Source organism: Solanum verrucosum, unplaced genomic scaffold (genome assembly GCF_900185275.1).
Source record: "Solanum verrucosum unplaced genomic scaffold, falcon-dt-bn FXZP01000056.1, whole genome shotgun sequence".
NCBI lineage: Eukaryota > Viridiplantae > Streptophyta > Magnoliopsida > Solanales > Solanaceae > Solanum > Solanum verrucosum.
The window spans coordinates 148,416-168,831 of record NW_026020072.1 but is presented as its reverse complement, the minus strand read 5'-3'; the positions used below and the strand labels follow the sequence as shown (position 1 = coordinate 168,831).

Genomic DNA, 20,416 nt, shown 5'->3' with positions numbered 1-20,416 from the left:
CCCTGGCTCTTGGTGGGGCATATACATCGAACTCCGATTTTAGCTCACATGGTTTTATGTCGGTTAATAGTAGATCCCTAATTGCACTATTTATTTTTTTAAATAAAATAAAATAATTTGGGGGTGGGGGTGTAGTGGGGGTGGGGGCAAAAAACAATTGAAATTTTTTATAAAACTTTTTTAGGTGTGGTTAAGTGGTGTCCTAAGGTTGGGGGGGATGGAGGGGGGGGGCAAAAAACAATTTTGAATTCTTTTTTTTGTGGGTGGAGTAGGTGGGGATGGCGGGGGTATAGGGGTTGCCAATTGTTTTTCAAAAAAAGTCTTTATAAATTTTTTTGTTGGTGGGGGCAGGTGGGGATGGTGGGGGTTGCCAATTTTTTTTCCAAAAAGAAAAATTCAAAATTTATTTTTCAAAAAAATATCTTTTAAATTTTTTTTTTGGGGGGGGGGGGTGGGGGTGGGGGTAGGGTTGGCAAAAAACACATTTTTTTAAAAAATGAAAATTTTATTTTTCCAAAAAAAAAAAAGGTTTTAGAATATTTTTTGGGGTTGGGTTGGGGGTGGGGGTGGGGGAGGTTGTGGTGGTGAGGGGGTGGGGGGTACAGTGGTGGGGTGGGATGGGATGGTAGGGGTTGAGGTACTAACAACTTAGATTTGATTTAATATTTTTTGGCTTTAGGAGCTTAAAATGGCTTACAATCATTTTATCCAAACCATATTTGACCAAACTCCATATTTACCCATATTTTATATGGATGGATTATGATCCAATTCATTTTAGCTCAATCCATCCAAATCCAATCCAATCCAATCTACCCATTTGCCACCCCTACTTAAAGTGCATTAACCTTTGTTTTACTCCTAACATGCAAATATTCATTTATTTTGAAATAAAAATTATTTTCCCCTAATTTTAATATAAATTTGTTTTATATTGAAAAGTGATAGAATATTATTTTTTGACTTTTATGATACAATAGAACTAAATAAAGTATTTTCACATTTTTCATTAAAAAAAAAAGACAAATATTTCCTCCATATTGAATTCTAAAGCAGAATACTATTTACTCATGAAAATACGGGTAAATTTATATTTATCCAACCAATTTGTTACCCAATTCATTTTTATCCATATGAAATATGGGCGAGTTAAATTACTATCCATATGATGTTACTGTAACACCCCAGAAATTTTTGAACTGAGACTCAAACCACCCTGCGTTGTGAGTAGGATTTTACTGAGGAAATTAAAATTTCCTTAGTGTTAAGGTCACTAGATGTAGCATCTTGAGTTCCAAAAAGAACTAATTCGAAATAGAAAAATCTGAAATTTTGCAAGTTATGCTTAAGTTGTGAGTTTTGGGTCAACTTCAAACAATCATAACTCTCAGTACAAGATGATTTAGGTGGGATACTAGGTATCCAATGAAAGGTCTTTGAATGATCTTTCCAACGCCACTGAGTTTGCTAAATTTCGAGCTCGTATGAGGGAGATATGCCCGTTTGAAGTCGGGATGTCCAAATAAGGAAAGTTACCCGAAAATAGTAATGGGTATTTTGGTCTTTCCTTACCCAATCAGATTTAATTCGTTTTTAGTAATATTTTAGGGGTGCAATATGATTAGGTTCAGTTTTATAGTCCTAATTTACACCTAGGGTTTTAGTTGAGAGTTCAAGAAGAGAAAAGAAGAGAAAAGAGGAGAAAGGAGGAGAGGAACAAGTGTTCGTCGAGAGTCTTACGTTTTGTTGCGGATTTTTGCCATGGGTTTAATTCCTAATAGGTATGTAAGCTTCCATAGTGTTGGATTTATTCACCCACACACCAATCATGTTAATTTCAGCATTAAATTCGTCCTAGAAAGATGAAGGTTTAATGTTCTTGAGTTGTGTTCTTGAAATTGCTTTCGTTCTTGAGTTAAGATGAAATAGATGAGTTCTTGAGGAAATCGTGTCGATTTTAGAGTTTTGTTTTATTAGATTCTTGTGTACATGTATTGGGCATCTGAATCTAGCGAGAAATTAAGAAAAAGAATCGAATTTAGGTGAATTGGAGTTAGAAAACATGGAAGAAAAAGTCGGACAAGGAACAGATACCTGGTCCGCGACTGGTCCGCGTCGCGGACCTGTTCCTTCAGTGTGAAAATTTTCTCTCCGTATCGCTGAGAGGTCGAGGACTCCACTGTTTCAAAAATTATTTCGACCAATCATTTTAATTCATCTCCGCATCGCGAACTTGCTCCCCAGACAGTATTTTTCAACCGTTTTCTCATGTTTAACTATCTAAAAACACTCATAAACATCACGAGATCTTTCCTATCACAAATCACAACCTTGAATTCATAAATCAAATTCAAGGTAGAGTTGAAGTCAAGTTTTGAGAGTTCTTTCAATCACTTTTGAGAAAGTCTCTTTGAGTCTTTTTGAGGAGTCTTCTACAACTTCTAGTAACTTGCTTCAAGACTCGAGTAAGTGAGTATGAGAATGAGGAGGATGTATTCATAAGTTTACTTTATCATCACAAGATCCTTCATATAATGAACCATAACTCTTGAATTCATAATTCACACTTAAGGGAGAGTTAAGAGTAGAGTTTAAGAAAGTCTTTGAGTTCAATTGTGAATCCTTTGAGATCAACTATCGATTTGAGATGGGTTTTGAGAAAGTAAGTATAAGAATGAGAAGAGTCGGATACACGAGTTCCATATTATTATGTAAACCCTCGAGTCGAGTCATTCATGCCGATAACTTTCGCATGAGCTCCATCAGTTGAGTACCTTTGAGAAGAGTAGTATATTCAAGTTCTAAGTCTTGAGTATTGTGTTCCTGAGATTATATTTCTAATCATGAGACTATTACATCTTACCTATGAAGTCCTTGAGTTGAATTGTTCATTCCCATAATTCCGCATGAACCCTATAAGTCGAACAATCTTGAGATGAGAAGTATCTTTGATCCCTTGAGTTGAGTAGTTCATGCTCATAATTCCGCATGAACCCTCTAAGTTGAGCACTCTTGAAATGAGTAGTACCATTGAAGCTCTTGAGTTCCAAGTATTGAGTTCTATCAATGGCTATTAAAAACATTGCATTGAGTCGTTCACGTCCATAATTCAGCATAAACTAAATTTTAAGAAGTCTTTTACAAGCGTTTTAACTTTGTTTTAAGACTTAAGCTTTGAGTTGAGTAAAGAGTAAGAGTAAAGTTCATTTCTTCAAAGATTATACGGGAACTAAGTATTCCCAAGAGTTAAAATATTTTCACATTTGAACAAGAAAGGGAACATCGATTCCAAGAGAGCTTTTAAGCTAAGTTTTGAGTAATTATCTCAAACCAAAGAAATAAGTTTTGTTTTAAAAACATATGAGCTTAGTATATTTTTGGGAGTAGTATTGAGTATTGATATGGGGATGCGAGTTCATATTAACTCAAGTCTCCATAAACCATGTAGCCATCATGGGTAGTAAAAAATCATACTTTTTAGATGATTCCTTAAGTGATTTTTAGCATATACTAATGGATCCACTTAGTTAAGGTGTCCTATATAACGGCAATGTATAGGACAGTTCTGGCAGCATGGGCAAGACGTTGTATCACCACTTTGACTCATAGTGATGGTTGTCGGTTAGAGAAACTCCCACAGAGTTATATTATATTTTTATATACACATTGGGTATTATTGTATTTTTCAATACATTGAGTTGCTATCTATAGTTTTACAGCTTTCCATATATATTGCATCTTTTACTATTGATTTATCCTTGAGTATCATGAGTTAAGTCTTTCGAGTTGAGTATCTTGAGTTAATCTGTGTTTCATTGTGTCGAGTACCTTATTGTTGAGTTTCACTTAGTTGAGAACCTTATTGCTGAGATTGAGTATCTTATCCTTGAGTACTTCTGAGTTGAGTATGTTCGAGTAGTTTTTAGTACCCTTGAGTATTCCTTGAGTTGAGTTGAGTGAGTTCAGAAGAGGTAAGTATGTTTCCTTTATATCAAGTTCAAGCTTATGTTTATGCTTTAGAATTCCCCTTACATGCTCGTACATTCCATGTACTGAGCCATTTAGCTATGGTGAGCCTCCTTGCTTCCGGAGGGTTCCACTTTTACTTTCAGTTATAACAGTTGTTAGGAGGTCATGGGTCTTGTCCCGACTTCCATCTTTTTCATTTAGAGGCTTCATAGATAGACAGTAGAGTTTCAGAAGTCTGTTCATTTATTTTGTTAAATGTTTTGAAGACTTAAGTTGTCCATTTTGGGGGGAGTTGAATATATTATATTATTCCGAGTTTTCTTTTGAATTAAAGCTTGTATTTAAGTTTCTCATGAATTTTATTCAGTTTTTAAGCTTTATATTCTTGAGTTAGTCTTTCACTTGTAGTCAGCCATGATGACTGTTCGCTTGAGGACCAGCAATGGTACTGGCCAAATCCAGGGGGTAGGCTCGGATCATGACAGTTACCCATTCTCAACCCGCCTAAATTTGACCCAACCCACCCATTTACCACCACTAATGCGGGTCATATGGTTCCAATGAACCAACATAAGGCAGCATTGGCAATGCTTTAGAGATGGACACAAGATAAATTGGCCAACACTTACCGAAAAGAATCAACAATTCTATATTCACGGTTGCATCTAGGGGTAACCAAAATCAAACTGCACACTGCAATCAAATCAATCAGGATTTAATACGTCAGAAGGGAGTTGGGAACCTAAATAAGCCACAAAAATATAGAAGTGACCAAAATAAGCCAGTACTTTAGTAAGTAACTAAAATAGGCTTAGTGGAAGAAAAAATTCCACTTTATCTAGTATTCTAAACGTTTTTCGTTAGTCTCATAACGTGTATATTTTAATATATAACGGAACTATTTCCTACACTTTATAAAATGGAACTATTTCTTACACTTTATAAAGTGTAAATCTTTTTTACACTTTGTAAAGTGGAATGTTTTCTTACACTTTATAAAGTGGAAGAAAAAATTATGTTTTACAAAGAGGAATACTTTCACGTTTTTATCTCTTTATGAAGCTTTTGCAGTGTTTGTCATACAATTATATTGATTTGACATATCATAAAAACGGAAAAAATTATTACACTATGTATTTTTATTTTTTTATTCTAAAAAATCCTCCAATCTCTATTTAAGGAGGATGTTCAAACATAGTTGATAGCACCTACAACATAAAGTCTTCTATATTTGTTCATTTCAGTCTCAAAAAAAAAAATGTCTTCTAAACCAAAAGTTAGAGTTTCGATTTATTGGGATGGCGAAATTATACATGGAGGAAATACCATTTATTATAATTGTCCTCCCAAACACAATGTTAAATATTCAATAAATGTCCGATATCATAAATTTATTTCATCAATTTATAAAAGAATAGGTATAAATAGTATTGATTATAATTTGATTATAGTCGGAAAATACCCTACTTCATTTTTATCACAAGGACAAGTAAATTTTGGAGAGTGGATTATCTATAATGACAAATCGTTGACTGACTTTTTAAGGGTTCCAAATGACTACATAGATCAAATCAAGTTAACAATACTTGAAATCTATGTTAGAAAGGAGCCTAAGACTAGTCAACAACGTTCTGTTTTATCGGTCGATGTCCATCCCCGATTAGAAATTCGTAATAGCGTTGATGGATTTCCGATAACTCAATCTACTGATTTTTCTAACATGACTCATTATCAAAATATTCTTACCAGTCGATATGATGTTGATTTGAACGAAACTATCAATGAAAGTGACTGGTAATGCTCAATAATTATATTCCGATTATTATTTATTGATTTTGTCAATTATTTATTAATTTATATGATTTATTATTATTCTTATTATTATTATTATATATTTTGTAGCGGTTTACCTCAGTAAGATAGGAATATTGCTCCAAGTTATGGACTAGATAGTTATTTTGGTCAGTTTGAAATGACGGAAAATGTTGGGACATCCTCAAATTTTCATGTCTCACCTACTTTTGATACAGATGATTGTCGGTATGTCCAACACTTGATTTTTTATTTAAGTAACTTAATTGCATGAGACAAATATTTATACTTTTTTACATATATAGGGAAAATATCACACAAGATGAGCCCATTGATCCTGTGAATATCGATGATCGTGACCTTCCAAATTACGGCTCATCTTCAGCTAGTGATAGTGATGATTTGCCTAATGCCGAGGAATCAGGAGATAATGTTCCATTTGAGGCATTATCTAGTGATGATGATTTTTTAATGCCCAATCGGTCGCCAAGACCAATGTTCATGAGTCCGTTTCATAATCATGAAATTCCTTATCTAGATCATCTCCAAGATGGTCCAGATATCTTTAGCGATACACATGATGAATATACATCACAACGTACGTGGGGTGAATCGGAAGATTTCATGAATGGTGCTATTTATATTGAAAAAGGCATGTTGTTCAATTCAAAGAAGCAGTTGCAAAGAGCAGTTAAGCTTCTACATTTAAAGATAGCGAGGGAGTACTTTGTTATTAAATCGACAAAGAAATCATGGCGACTTGTTTGCAGGCATGTAGAACAAGGATGTTGATTTAGGCTAACTTCTTTTAATGATAAACATACTAACATGTGGAAAGTTGGAAGATACATTAAAGAACATACATGTGATATGGGTACATGCCGCGATGGACATTTCAACTTGGATGTTGAGATGATTGCTAACGTCCTCTATGTTGATATAGAAAAAACACAAAGGTACTATTTTATCCTTAGATGACTTTTCTTTAATAAGAAAATAGTCTTTTTTTATTTGATAATTAATATTATTTTTACTTTTCAGGTTTCCCATCAAAGATTGTCAAACAGCCGCTCATAAAGCATATGGCATTTCGATAAGCAGAAGAAAAGCATATCTTGGTCGTAAGCGTGCTTTTGAAAAAGTCTATGGTACTTGGGAGGGTTCTTTTGCTGAGTTACCGAGGTTCATGGAAGCTTTGAAACACTTCAATCCCGGAACAATAGTTGAATGGAAAACAGAGCGGTGTGTCGATGTCATTGAAGATGTATTCAACTATGTGTTCTGGACTTTTAAACCATGCATTGATGGGTTTGTGTTTTGTCATCCTGTTATATCGATCGACGGAACACATGTCTATGGAAATATGATATCAAGTTGTTGATTGTGATTGCAACGGATGGTAACGGCTCAATATTACCTTTGGCATTTGCGATAGTTGCGAATGAGAGCATGGAGACATGAAGTTTATTTTTGGATCATTTGCACTTGCACGTTGTCAAGGGTCGTAGAGGTGTGGCATTGATTTCAGATAAGCATCACGGAATATTCTCATCCGTGTATAGTTCTCCCAATTGGCAGACCATTTGGGTTCCATCGTTTTTATTTAAGACATTTGAAGGCCAATTTTCAAAAAATAAAATAAAAATGTCACTTTAAACAACCTTTTATGGGCAGCTGCAAATCACTGTTAGGAGAAAAAGTTTTTGGAAAAAATGGATATGATCAAGGAGATTAACTTGGAAGCGTATGTGTGGTTAATGAAGAATGATCTTGACAAATGGACATTGCACAGGGATGGAGGTAGGAGATGGGGCATGCTGACAATAAACAGTTCTGAGTCATTCAATGGTCTTCTTAAGTCAGCCTGGGGCCTGCCAGTTACTGCAATGGTCAGACTCACTTACAATCAGATTGTGCACCGATTTGTTACAAGATCAAAATTTTTCAATCAACTAGTACAACCAAAGCAACAATGGATGCCTAGACCATTCAAGATTTTTTAGGATAATCGAAAAAAGTCACAGCATCACACACTTATCAACTATCACCAACAAAGGGAAAACATATTTGAGGTGCAGACACATATGCATCATGGTCGTGGTGGTAATAAGCACATTGTAAAGGCATCACAAGGAAAATGTCAATGTGGTAAATGGCAATCATACCACATTCCGTGTTCTCATGCAATAAAGGGATTTGACCAAATTGGGTATCAAGTATGGGAGCATATGGCACCAGAATTCAGCGTGCGTAGCTACAAAAAAACCTACTCTGGATAATTCAATCCACTCGGCGGTGAAAAGTATTGGCCTGATAGTCCTTTTCTCATGATAGCAAATAAAAAATATTTACGAAAAGTGGGCAAAAATAAAATCACCCGTATACATAATGAAACGGATGTTCCCACAAGTACACTCACTCGCAAATGTTCAACGTGCAAACAAATAGGCCATGATAGGCGCAACTGTCCTTCACGAGCTCGAAACGCCTCATATGGTGGTAGTAGATAAAGAAAGATGTTTAATTGTGTTAATTTATTCTTGTATCAATTTCTATGCAACTTTTAATTCGTATTTTTGATCATCCTCGAGTCATGTTTATATTTTCAAATTTTTTCATTCACTTTTTTAATAAAAAAAATGCATACACAAAATAATAACTATATATAATTAAAATAATAATACTATTCACCCTCAAAAAAAGATACATACACAAAAATAATAACTATATATAATTAAAATAATAATACTATACACCCTCAAAAAAGATACATACACAAAAATAATAATATTATGTTCCACAACCCTTTCTTGAAATCCGTAGAACATCTCGCGGTCTAAGTCCTGTATGTCCATCCTCATCTTCAACGATTCGTCATTATAGATAATTCACTCTCCAAAATTTACTTGTTCTTGTGATAAAAATGAAGTAGGGTATTTTTCGACTATAATCAAATTATAATCAGTACTGTTTATACCCATTCTTTTATAAACTGATGAAAGAAATTTATGATATCGGACATTAATTGAATATTTAGCATTGTGTTTGGGAAGACAATTATAATAAACGGTATTTTCGTCATGTATAATTTTGCCATCCCAATAAATCGAAACTCTAAGTTTTGGTTTAGAAGCCATTTTTTTTTTAGATTGAAATGAACAAATATAGAAGACTTTATGTTGTAGGTGCTATCAACTATATTTGAACGTCCTCCTTAAATAGAGATTGGAGGATTTTTCAGAATAAAAAAATAAAAATACATAGTGTAATAATTTTTTTCGTTTTTATGATATGTCAAATCAATATAATTGTATGACAAACACTGCAAAAGCTTCATAAAGTGATCAAAACGTGAAAATATTCCTCTTTGTAAAACAAAATTTTTTCTTCCACTTTATAAAGTGTAAGAAAAAGTTCCACTTTACAAAGTGTAAGAAAAATTTACACTTTATAAAGTGTAAGAAAAAGTTCCACTTTACAAAGTGTAAGAAAAATTTACACTTTATAAAGTGTAAGAAATAGTTTCATTTTATAAAGTGTAGGAAATAATTCCGTTATATATTAAAATATACACGTTATGAGACTAACGGAAAACGTTTAGAATATTAGATAAAGTGAAATTTTTTCTTCCACTAAGCCTATTTTAGTTTCTTACTAAAGTAGTGGCTTATTTTGGTCACTTTTTTATTTTTGTGGCTTATTTAGGTTCCCAACTCCTCAGAAGGTCACTCAACTATGCACTTTTCTCTTAGAAAGTCACCCAACTTTCAATTCACTCAAAAGTCACTCAATTATGCACTTCTTTCTCGGAAAGTCACTCAACTATCCACTCTTTTCTCAGAAAGTCACTCAATTTATTTAATTATTTTTTAATTAAAATTTATTGATATTAATTGTTTATATAACAAATCAAAAATTTTAAAAAAATAAAAAATACCATTTAAATCATTTAGTGATCCACCAACCTAAGCCAATCCATTAAAAAATATAATATGACCCATTTTATTTTACCTTTAATCCTAAATATGACCTTACCTACTGAAAATCATTCCCTCTCTTTCTCCTACTGTGTAATTTTCAGTGCCATTTAAAAAATTATATGCCTTATATGATTATTTTTAATGCATACCAAAAATAATATGTGTTCAAATATGACCTTACCTACTGTGTCTGGCAGGTATAATTACACATCAGATGGAATTAAATATAATATGGCATTTAAAATGAAGGTCATATTATCCTAAATATAATATGGCACTGAAAATTACACAGTAGGTAAGGTCATATTTAGGATTAAAGGCAAAATAAAATGGATCATATTATATTTTTTAATGGGTCGAGTTAGGTGGGTGGATCACTAAATGGTTTAAATGGTATTTTTTATTTTTTTAAAATTTTGATTTGTTATATAAACAATTAATATCAGCAAATTTTAATTAAAAAACAATTAAATAGATTGAGTGACTTTCTGAGGAAAGAGTGGATAGTTGAGTGACTTTTGAGTTAAAATTCAAAGTTGAGTGACTTTCTGAGAAAGAAGTGCATAGTTGAGTGACTTTTGAGTGAAAATTAAAAGTTGAGTGACTTTTTGAGAAAAGAGTGCATAGTTGAGTGACTTTCTGAGGTATTAACTCAATTAATCAGCATACAAAACACAACTATATTTGATTTGATTTGATTTTGCATTGAGTTTTAGAAATCCAAACCAAATTGACATATAAATGTTACGATTTTTTTATATAGGTTTTCAATAGAAATATCTCTAAAAATATTTGTGTTTCTGTCAAGGATATAATATTAAATAGGAATATATAGTAAATCCATTTATATTTACTTTAACTAATGCTTAATTATGCTGTTCATTGTCAGTTTTTAATCAATGGTTGTTGAAATGCTTCAATCTCTTTATTTTTTTCATGTCCATGGCCAAGATATATAATATCATTATGCTATCGATTATTTTCGAAGCTACACTGAACATATCATTATATTGATATGTTGGAATCATCGCATTACCGATATGAGATTGCAGTGATTAAATATTGATCGTAATCACCACTTAACTTTAAAAAAAAACTAAAAATAAACTCAATAGTCCAAGTCACTTCCAAACACCTTGAGATTCGTATAAACAATCCAATGAAGTCATAAATCACCGTTTTGACCTATTAAAATCGTCAAAACTCAAATTTTTCAACCTTGCTAACAGAAAATGTTGAATTTGATCTAACTTTCTAAATTTCAAAACTGAAATTTTTCCTCATGATGGATTTGATCATATCAGAACTGATGCTACTCATTCTCACACATCATAAACCACTAAAGAAAGCTACAAGAAGGATCAAACATTGGGAAAGAGATCATAAGGATCGTTACAAATTGTTTGGCCATAGGTAGTGCCAGCAAAATGAGCTCAAATTTTGGTAACCCGTCCATAATTTAATGAGTTGGGTGAGTGACTTTTTATATGGGCAAAATATGGGTAAACTATGGGTAAAATATGGATTAGCCAAATGGGTTAAGCTTCTAACTTTTATTCACTCAAAATTCATGATATCACTAAAAATATTGTAACATCTCTTCCTTTTTATGTTCTTCTATGGTACTAATTATTTTTCTCTATAATTGAAAAGGTGAAGTCTTCGGCCCTCCAAAAATATATATTTTAAATGTACATTTATTTTGTTAATTATAATTATATTTTTTTATTTATTTAATTTTATATTGGATCATAAATAATAGTGTAAAATAAGCAAATCATGTATTAGTATTGACATTGCTTAAGACTAAGCATGTTTTAGTCCTAAAATGCAAATATTCATTTACTTTGGAATTAAAAATATTTTCCCCTTGTTATTACATAAATTTATTTTATATTGAAAAGTTACAGGATTTTTTTTTTGAGTTTTATGATACAATAAATTAAATGAAGCATTTTCAATATTTTTCATCTAAAAAAAGACTAAAATATTTTCTCCATGTTGAATTCCTAAGTAGAGTACTATTTATTCATGAAAATATCGGTAAATATGGGTAAACTAGTATTTTACCCAACCAAATTATTACCCAATCTATTTTTATCCATATCAAATATGGACGGGTTGAATTATTATCCATTTTATGCTGACCCATTTTCAACCCGCCCAAATTAACCCAACCCATCCATTTACCACCACTAGGCATAGGTTATTTTTGGACAGCATAAATATATCAAAAACATAACTTTGAAGGCACCTTTAAATTTTGCAAATATATATATATATATATATATTCAATGTGAAGGGTTTGTCCGTATATTGATTTTGCTAGTTACTATTATTATTGATATATTAAATTAGTGAATCTTTAGAAACTTGTGCCTATACAAAAGTTTATAATAACATGTCATTGCAAATATTTATTTAGAAAGGATTGTAGAAAGAATTATGATTTACCCATTTAGCAAAATTGTACAAGGGTGAGCAAAGTTTTGATAGTTCTCAATAAATTAAGCGATTTTCAAGTCTACGAAAAAAAAAAGGGTACAAAATTTTAAAATCCAAATTGTACGTTTAAAAAAAATTTCAACTTCAAATCAATGACCGCAAAAATTCCCCACACGCAGCAATTCAACTTGATTGTTGAAAGAAATCAGACAGCCATTTCATCAAGACCTTAGCTTTATCACAAGTTGGGTTATTCAAATGAAAAACATGTCGTTCCCCTTGTGTTTCCTTAATCTCCACTTCACCTTTCCATCCACATTTCTTCAATGCCTCATAGTATGTCCAACCTCTGTCTCTTATAAAATCCTTCTCTGCAGTGCATATCAGAATGTTGGAGCAAACAAGCTTGGATAACAAACTTGGATGTGCTGCTGGATTGCATTGAGGGTCATCGGTATTGGGATTTTCAGGGCAAATATACGACCAAATTCTATCCGGTTCATTGTTCCCGAAATAGGGGTGAATCAATGCCATTCCAACGAGGTTTAAGCTATCTCCAACTTCAAGTTTATCATCTTCATCTATACTTGCTCGCAGCATCATGTTATGAGCAATGTTGGCTCCTGAGCTATCACCTGAGGTGACAAAATCAATACATTTTCAGTAAATCAATCAATCTGCTCATGTTTATCAGCTTGGTTGAACTTGAAATAAACTTCAAAGACTTAAAAATACTTGATCCTCGTTGGCAAGTAAATACTTCTAACTTTGAGTATGCATATCCCCAACATCTTAACTCGTCTTTTATCTTGTCATTTAAGTACTCCAACTTACAAATGATCATTTAGAGACCTTTGAAATTTATGTCACATTTACATCGGGTGTCCAATAGTCACAGTAGTTAGAGTGTTTAGTTGTCCGTTGAAATCAAGTTGAAGCGTCTAAATGTACACTATCAAATTTGAGTGTGTGTTAATCTATTATGATATCTTCACAATTATCGGATCAAAACGTATTAAAATAATGCAACCTGATGAATAAAATGTAACTGAAACCCAAATATACAGAGAATTTGGGGGGACAATTGGGCAGGTTGGGATCAAATTTACTGAGTTAAAATTAGTCGAGACAACAAATGGGTAAAGGTCCTACCCAACAAAAATTTACTTGGGTCCAAACGGATACACTCAATTTTTACCAAGTTTTAATTATTTTATTTGTTGATTTAAAAAGATTTAGTATCTAAATGACATTTTTTCCTATGACATTTTAAAATTTAACAAAAAAAATGTCATTAGTCAATTTAAATTACATATCAATCCAATTTCTACTGAAATCAAATATATATAGCTAAAATGAATTGAACAAATTGGATTTGATTTCGTCACACCTACAACATCAAATATAAAGATTGGAAAATTTTAAACTAACAATTTAAGAAAGTCAATTGATTTTACCTGACAAAAAAACTCTGGAGAAATCAGCATAACTTTTCAGCCATGGTTCACTTCCCTGAGAGACCCATTTCATAACAACCCACGAATCATCATAACACGCAGGAATTTTGTGCTCCGGAGCTAATCGATACTCAACAGATACAGCAATTACATTAGTTTCTGCAGCTACAGAGTGGAGATAACTATCATAGTAAGTAGAAAATGCCGATTCAATCACAAATCCACCTCCATGGAAATACACCAGGAGTGGAAATTTCTGGTCATTTTGGGTTATTTTTGGCAGGTAAAGGCGTACCGTAACGTTGTTCTCCGATACGATGACGATATCTTTAGATCGAACACCAGTGACGGAATTATTGGAAGGAGGGGAAAAATCATGTTTTCGATACCTTTCGATTCGGCCATTTTTGTAGACTTTAAAAAATATTGGAACATCATAAATAACTTGTGATGATTCTGGGTTAGTTGAATCCATTGTTTGTATGAAAATGGAGATGAATGGGAGTACTGAGCAGAGATGGTTTGGTGATTTGAAAGGGGACAATAAGGCGGTGGCTACCTGCTGCACATTGTAGGCTGTGTAATATCCAAAGTCAAATATTTTTTCTACAATTCAATCAATAATGCAAAGATCTACTGCCATGTGTAGATTATGATGAATTTTTTAGAAAACTTATTTTTTAATAATTAAAGAAAGAAAAATAATTTTTTTTCGCGAGTTTCATTGCTTAAACTATGTTTGTCTTTTTTTAAAACAAATCAACATATATGTGTTAAACACACTTCAAATTGGAACCCCTAAACCATTGAGAGACACCAAAGTTTACCAAAATAATCAAGTACTTAAGTGAGAGTCCTTCAAATTTTAAAAATTAGCCAAGTCACAAATAAATAAATAATAGTCCTTCTGGCAACTTTTAATTGTTATGTTGCGTTTTTAAAGTCAATTTGACTAATTTTCAAAGTGAAATTAGATTACATTAATTCGATATTTTGAACAAAAAATTTTGATATTCAAAAACTATACGAAAAGTACTATAAATTGCAATTGTTTACATATCAATGTGATGAAAAAATACAACGTAAAATGTTAGTCAAAGTGTTTATCATTTGATTCTATAAAAGGAAATCAAGACAATTAAAAATGGACGGAGATAGTATCAAAAGCTAAAAGTGACAAATAAATAATTAATATCAAAATATGTCCAAATTTGATTGTTTCAGTCAATAACTATCGTAGTTATTTCTACAACTTCGAAAAAAAATTAAAGAAATAATTCAAATATTTGGCTGATAAAAACAAAAGTTGTCCTAACAACTACTTAAGTTGTTTGACCGTTGTGCTTAGTTGTTGGTCGATTGATTAATCGTTGGAATAACTAGTGCAATTGTGTAATAACTTATATAGTTGATGGAAGAAATAGTTGGACAATTAAAGAAGTTGTTCTAACAATCTACTTGTCACTTTTATTAATTGAAAGACTTAAAAGGTCTTTAGTGTTTGTTATATTTATTTAATTGAAAACTTAAAAGACATTTTCACCTTTTTCTTTTTAATTAGGTGGAACCATCTTTAAAAAAAATGAAGCCACTCACAAGATTGCAAAACGGAAAGACATAATTGCAAAAAGATTTTTCCCTTATAGCCACGTTAAAGGCTGAAGTAATAGGTCCTAAATAATCATAATTCAATGTGTAATATATCAATTCAAAGTTTAATTTATTTTTGCACCTTATTGTGCAGGTTCTGATACAAACATGATTAGCACAATTTATGGTAGACCTATAACCCAAGATACTTGATGATACAAAAAGAAGTTTAAAAGGATCTTATTGGGCACCAATGGAAGGGGTTCCTCGTATGGATGATAGATTGGAGTGTGGAAGGATCAACGGAGGAGGCAACAAGCTGCCCACTTTCGCGAACTCAAAGTCCATCGCCAAAGTGAAGGTTCCATCACCCAACTTGTCAAGGCAAGCCACACAATTCGGTCAGCTCAAGGCCATCACCAATTAACTCCATCGTCGTGTCGCCAAGTGGATAAATTCAAGAAGAGGAGATGATGGAAGGATTAGTCATTTGTGGCTACATTTTAAATAGTTTGAATAATTCACATTTGAGCTATTTGTGTAAAAAAAAAAAAAACTACCTTTGTAAGAGTCATCCTATAAATAGAGGCCTTAGCCTCTTTTTTTTCCTTAGATTATTTGACATAAAGAATTGAGATATTGATATCTTGTAGAGGGTGGAATCCATAATATAGAGTAACTTGGTGTAGCTTAGATTGGTCTCTCAGAACATTTTATGATTGATTCTGCCTCTTCTTTAGTCAAGTCATTCCCGTTGATAAATGTGTAAAGAACAAAATATGTTAGTGTAAGTATGTACTCCCATCATACTTTGGTATATCCCACATCTTAAACCTTGAGATGGATTTTGGCATAACCCTGGAGACTATGTGGGTCCGCCCCTGCTTAGGGGTCGTTTGGTGTGATGGATAAGAGAAGTTATCATGGGATAAAATTTTAGTGTCTCTTAATCCCTTGTTTGGTTGCACAGGATGAGATAAATTATCTCCAGATTAATAATTAGTACTGCGATAAGTTATCCCTTCCTGGAGTGGATTAGTAATCACAAGATAACTTATAGTAATCGCATGATAACTTATCCTGGAAAAAAGTATGTATAATACAAAAATATTCCCTTAAACTCTCTTTTATACACTATTTTTACATTCATGTATATTAATATAATTTTTAAGAACTATAATAACATTCACAACCTTAATTAATCGATGTTTTTATGATAATATATTTTTCTATAAACAATTACATCTTATAAATACAAATTTTATTTATGAATATATTATAAGTTGAATTTATTTGCCTAATTTTTATGTTTATTTATATTTTCATTTTTCTTAAAATATTCACTCAACTACTAAATTACATATTTTTAATTAAGTAGTTTATTACTCACTTAAAATTATATTTTATGTATAAATTTAAAGGTAGATAACTTTAATAATAATTTTTTTTAACTTTGATAAACTTAAAATGAAAGTTTATTTTTAAGCTAAATAAGATGGGAGTTTTTCTTTTTCTTTAAAGAAAATCACTAAGTCTCCATATTTGACTAGTCCTTTTTCTTGTAGGAAAAAGTTTATGACTCTATAAAGAGCCTCATTTGTAGGGGGAGAATTTGTGAGATATAAGTATTACATTAACACTTGTGTGAACCTCTTTGTATTCCGGTATTTCGAGTGAATTGTGTGAGGTTATTTCTCTATACTCTCTTTTATATAGTGGTTCCTTATCTCCTCTTGTGATGTATGTAAGTCGACTGACCGAACCATGTTAAATGTTTGTCTCTTTTGATATATTTCTGATTTGTCTTCTTACTCATGCTCTTTTGATGTTTTCTTTACTAGCTTAGCATGACACCTAAGTATTTCGGTCCTCACAAAATTAGTGATTATGGACAATTTTAAACATTACAATTTTAACTAAAAAGGAATTAGTTTTTTAAAAATAAATTATTTATTTCTTAATGGGTGTAAAAGTCGACCAATATGTTAGGGCAATTTAATCTAATGATATTGTTGAAATATAGTCCACAACTTTTGTGTTTTGATTTGGTTTTCATTTATGTGATTTATGTGAATGAAGTTTAGCCACTAAAAAATTTAGAATAGATTTATAGGAAGCACAATTTTATAAAAAGAAATGTTGGTCATATGCCATTGAAAAAACAGATAAATAACATAACCAAGATGAAAGCATATTCATCAAATTCAATACAATACATAATAATTTCATATACAATTATATATATATATATATATATATATATATATATATATATATATATATATATATATCAGTTCAATTCAGTAATTGGTATCATTGCATTTTATTTGTGAAGTTCAAATGATTTTACCTCATGTTTATGTTTTACTTTAGTTGAGTTATATTTCAGCCTTTCAGTCCAATTATTATTTCACTCAGCCATATTACATACTCGTACATTCAAACTACTGATGTCATTCGACCTGCATCATTTTATGATACAAATACAGGTGTTCGAGATTATCAACATACATTTCGTTGAGATCACCCAATCACTCGTCAGCTTTTGGTGAGGCCTCCTAGCTTTTAGAGGACTCCAGACTTTAGTCACTTTTAGTAGTCATTTAAGGTTGTGGTGTGTCTTGTCTCAATGCCTATTTTAAAACAGTAGGGGCTTCATAGATTGACAATACTTGAGAATTTTTTTCAGTATTTTCCTCTCCAGATGTTTTGCTTATAAAGAAGCTATATTTATTGCATTTAGTACTTTTAGATAGTTTAGAGTCATTATTTGACTTAAAACGTTTTTTCATTAGTATTTTTAAACTCATAAATGTTGAGTAAGTCTTCCGCTAAGCAGTCAGTCAGGCCAAGGGTTCGCTTAGGAACCAACAATGGTTCTTGAGTGTCGGCCACGCCCCAGGGTGTAGGCTCGGGGCGTGATATTCTCCTACCTAGTTAGAATGTCATAAACAATAATATTATCGAATAGTTATCTACCTTGACCCAATTACTGAAAGAATAAATGAAGAACAATATATAAAATTTTCTTCTTGTATTTCTAAATGAATAAAACTATACAATTAGGTTGTATTTATACAAGTAAGTTGACATGTAATGGTAAACAGAATATTCTCAAGATCAAATGGAAAAGGAAAAAATATCAAAAGAATATTTACATGTCAAAATTAGAAAAGGAAAAATAATAACTCTATATCTCTTATGTATGTGTAGAATATATGAAAATAAATCCAACAGCCTCCCTCAAGTTGGAGGGGAGGTAGAAACCCCCAACTTGCCTAAAAGTTGATGATGCACGGGTCTGGTCAAGGACTTGGTAAAGATGTCAGCCAGTTGTGAAGAAGATCTCACATAAGATAAAGAAATTAAGTCGGTGAGATATTGTTGACGGACGAAGTGACAGTCAATCTCGACATGCTTTGTCCGTTCATGGAAGACTGGATTGTTTGTGATGTAAATCGCAGTAAGACTGTTAGAGTGAAGTGGGCAAAGAGATCGGAACTGAGAGATCATCAAATAGGTGAAACAACCAAGTAAGCTCGGTTACAACCCTTATCATAGATCTATACATAGCTTCAGCAAAACTGTGAGAAATTGATGTTTGTTTCTTAGATTTCCATGAAATAGGAGAAGACCCGAGAGAAATATAAAATCTACTCACTAATCTTCGTGAATCTGGACAAGTATCCCAGTCGGAGTCACAAAAGGCCATCAATTTGAAAGAAGCAGATGCAAACATAAATAGATCAAGACCAGGATCTTTGAGCAAATAACGAAGAACCCGTAAAGCAGCTGCAAGATGAGGTTCATGAAGATCTTGCATATATTGACTCAGATGTTGCACTGTAAAGGATAAATCGGGCCTTGTATGTGTGAGATAATTGAACTTACCTAACAAATGCCTGTATAAAGTAGGATCTTTTATGGGAATCCCTTGATTTGCTAGTAACTTGACATTAGGATTCAAATGTGAAGAAACATGAGATAAATGTAGAGAATCAAACTCATGTAGTAAGTCCAATATGAATTTCCTTTGGGAAATAATCATAACAGTAGGTTCTCTTGCAACCTCCATCCCAAGAAAATAATGCAACTGACCAAGATCTTTAATTTTAAATTATTTGTCCAGAAAGAGTTTTAAAGCCTTCAATTCAGCTTCATTATTTCAATATGTCATCCACATATACTGCCACAATAGAAATAGAATCAACAAATTTCTTTTTTTAAAAAAAGAGAATAATGATTCATAGAATGACTAAAACCTTTAAAATTGAGAGCAGAAGTGAGTTTAGCCCATTGTTTGGATGCTTGCTTAAGTCCATTAAAGGATTTTTTTTTAAGCAAACAGACATGGTTAGGAGAAGGAGGTGCAAGACCAGGAGGAAATTTCATGTAAACCTCTTCATTCAAAACACCATGTAGAAAAGTGTTGTTCACATCTAATTGAAACACACCTCATCCAGACTTCAGTGAAATAGCTAAAATACATCTGATGGTGGTCATCTTGACTACTAGAGAAAAAGTTTCATTATAATCAATACTTTCTCTCTGCACATCACCTCTAATGACCAATCTAGCTTTTAGTCTTTCAATACTTCCATCAGAGTGTTGCTTAACTTATAGACCCATTTAGATGGCAAAGCTTTCTTACCTGTAGGCAACACAACAATATCTCAGGTGTTGTTAAGGTTTAAAGCTGCAAGTTCTTTATCCATGGCTTTCTGCCAACCCGGATGGTGAGCTGGATGAATATAGCTAACATGTTCCTGTATACTAGTAATGGAATTGAGCATGACTTGATTGTAAGAAGATATATCACTAAAAGATAAAGACTCAGGAGTAACAGGACTTAGAAAACAAGAAGAAGTCACATCAGTAAGATGGAGAGCATTGCAAATATAGTCTTCTAAGTAATCAGGTTTCTTATTATTTCTAGAAGATTTTTTGAGTAAAATTTGAACAACAGGTAATGGAGAAGGAGGTATATGGGATATATTATGAAAGGAATTGATATGTGAAGTAACATTGAAAGGAGGCAGAGATTTAGAAGGACTAGTAGATATAGGGACATTATCAAAATCAGAAGAACAATAAAAATTTGAATTTGATGTGGAAAAATGAGATTCTAATGGATAATAATCAGAAGAAATGGTAGTAGTAGCA

General features: G+C 32.3%; 2 protein-coding genes across 5 annotated transcripts in view; one reads left to right on the top strand and one right to left on the bottom strand.

Moving 5' to 3' along the window:
• LOC125823898 (uncharacterized) overlaps positions 1–20,416 on the top strand; it is an 897,951-nt gene that overhangs the window by 826,431 nt on the left and 51,104 nt on the right. The gene's annotated exons all lie outside the window — the stretch shown is intronic.
• Positions 12,366–14,178, bottom strand: LOC125823895 (probable carboxylesterase 12). Its single transcript, XM_049503258.1, has 2 exons — positions 13,664–14,178; positions 12,366–12,841 (listed from the first exon to the last, which is right to left on the bottom strand). The coding sequence occupies exons 1-2, from the start codon at positions 14,136–14,138 to the stop codon at positions 12,390–12,392; spliced, it is 927 nt and encodes a 308-aa protein (XP_049359215.1). The 5' UTR covers positions 14,139–14,178; the 3' UTR covers positions 12,366–12,389.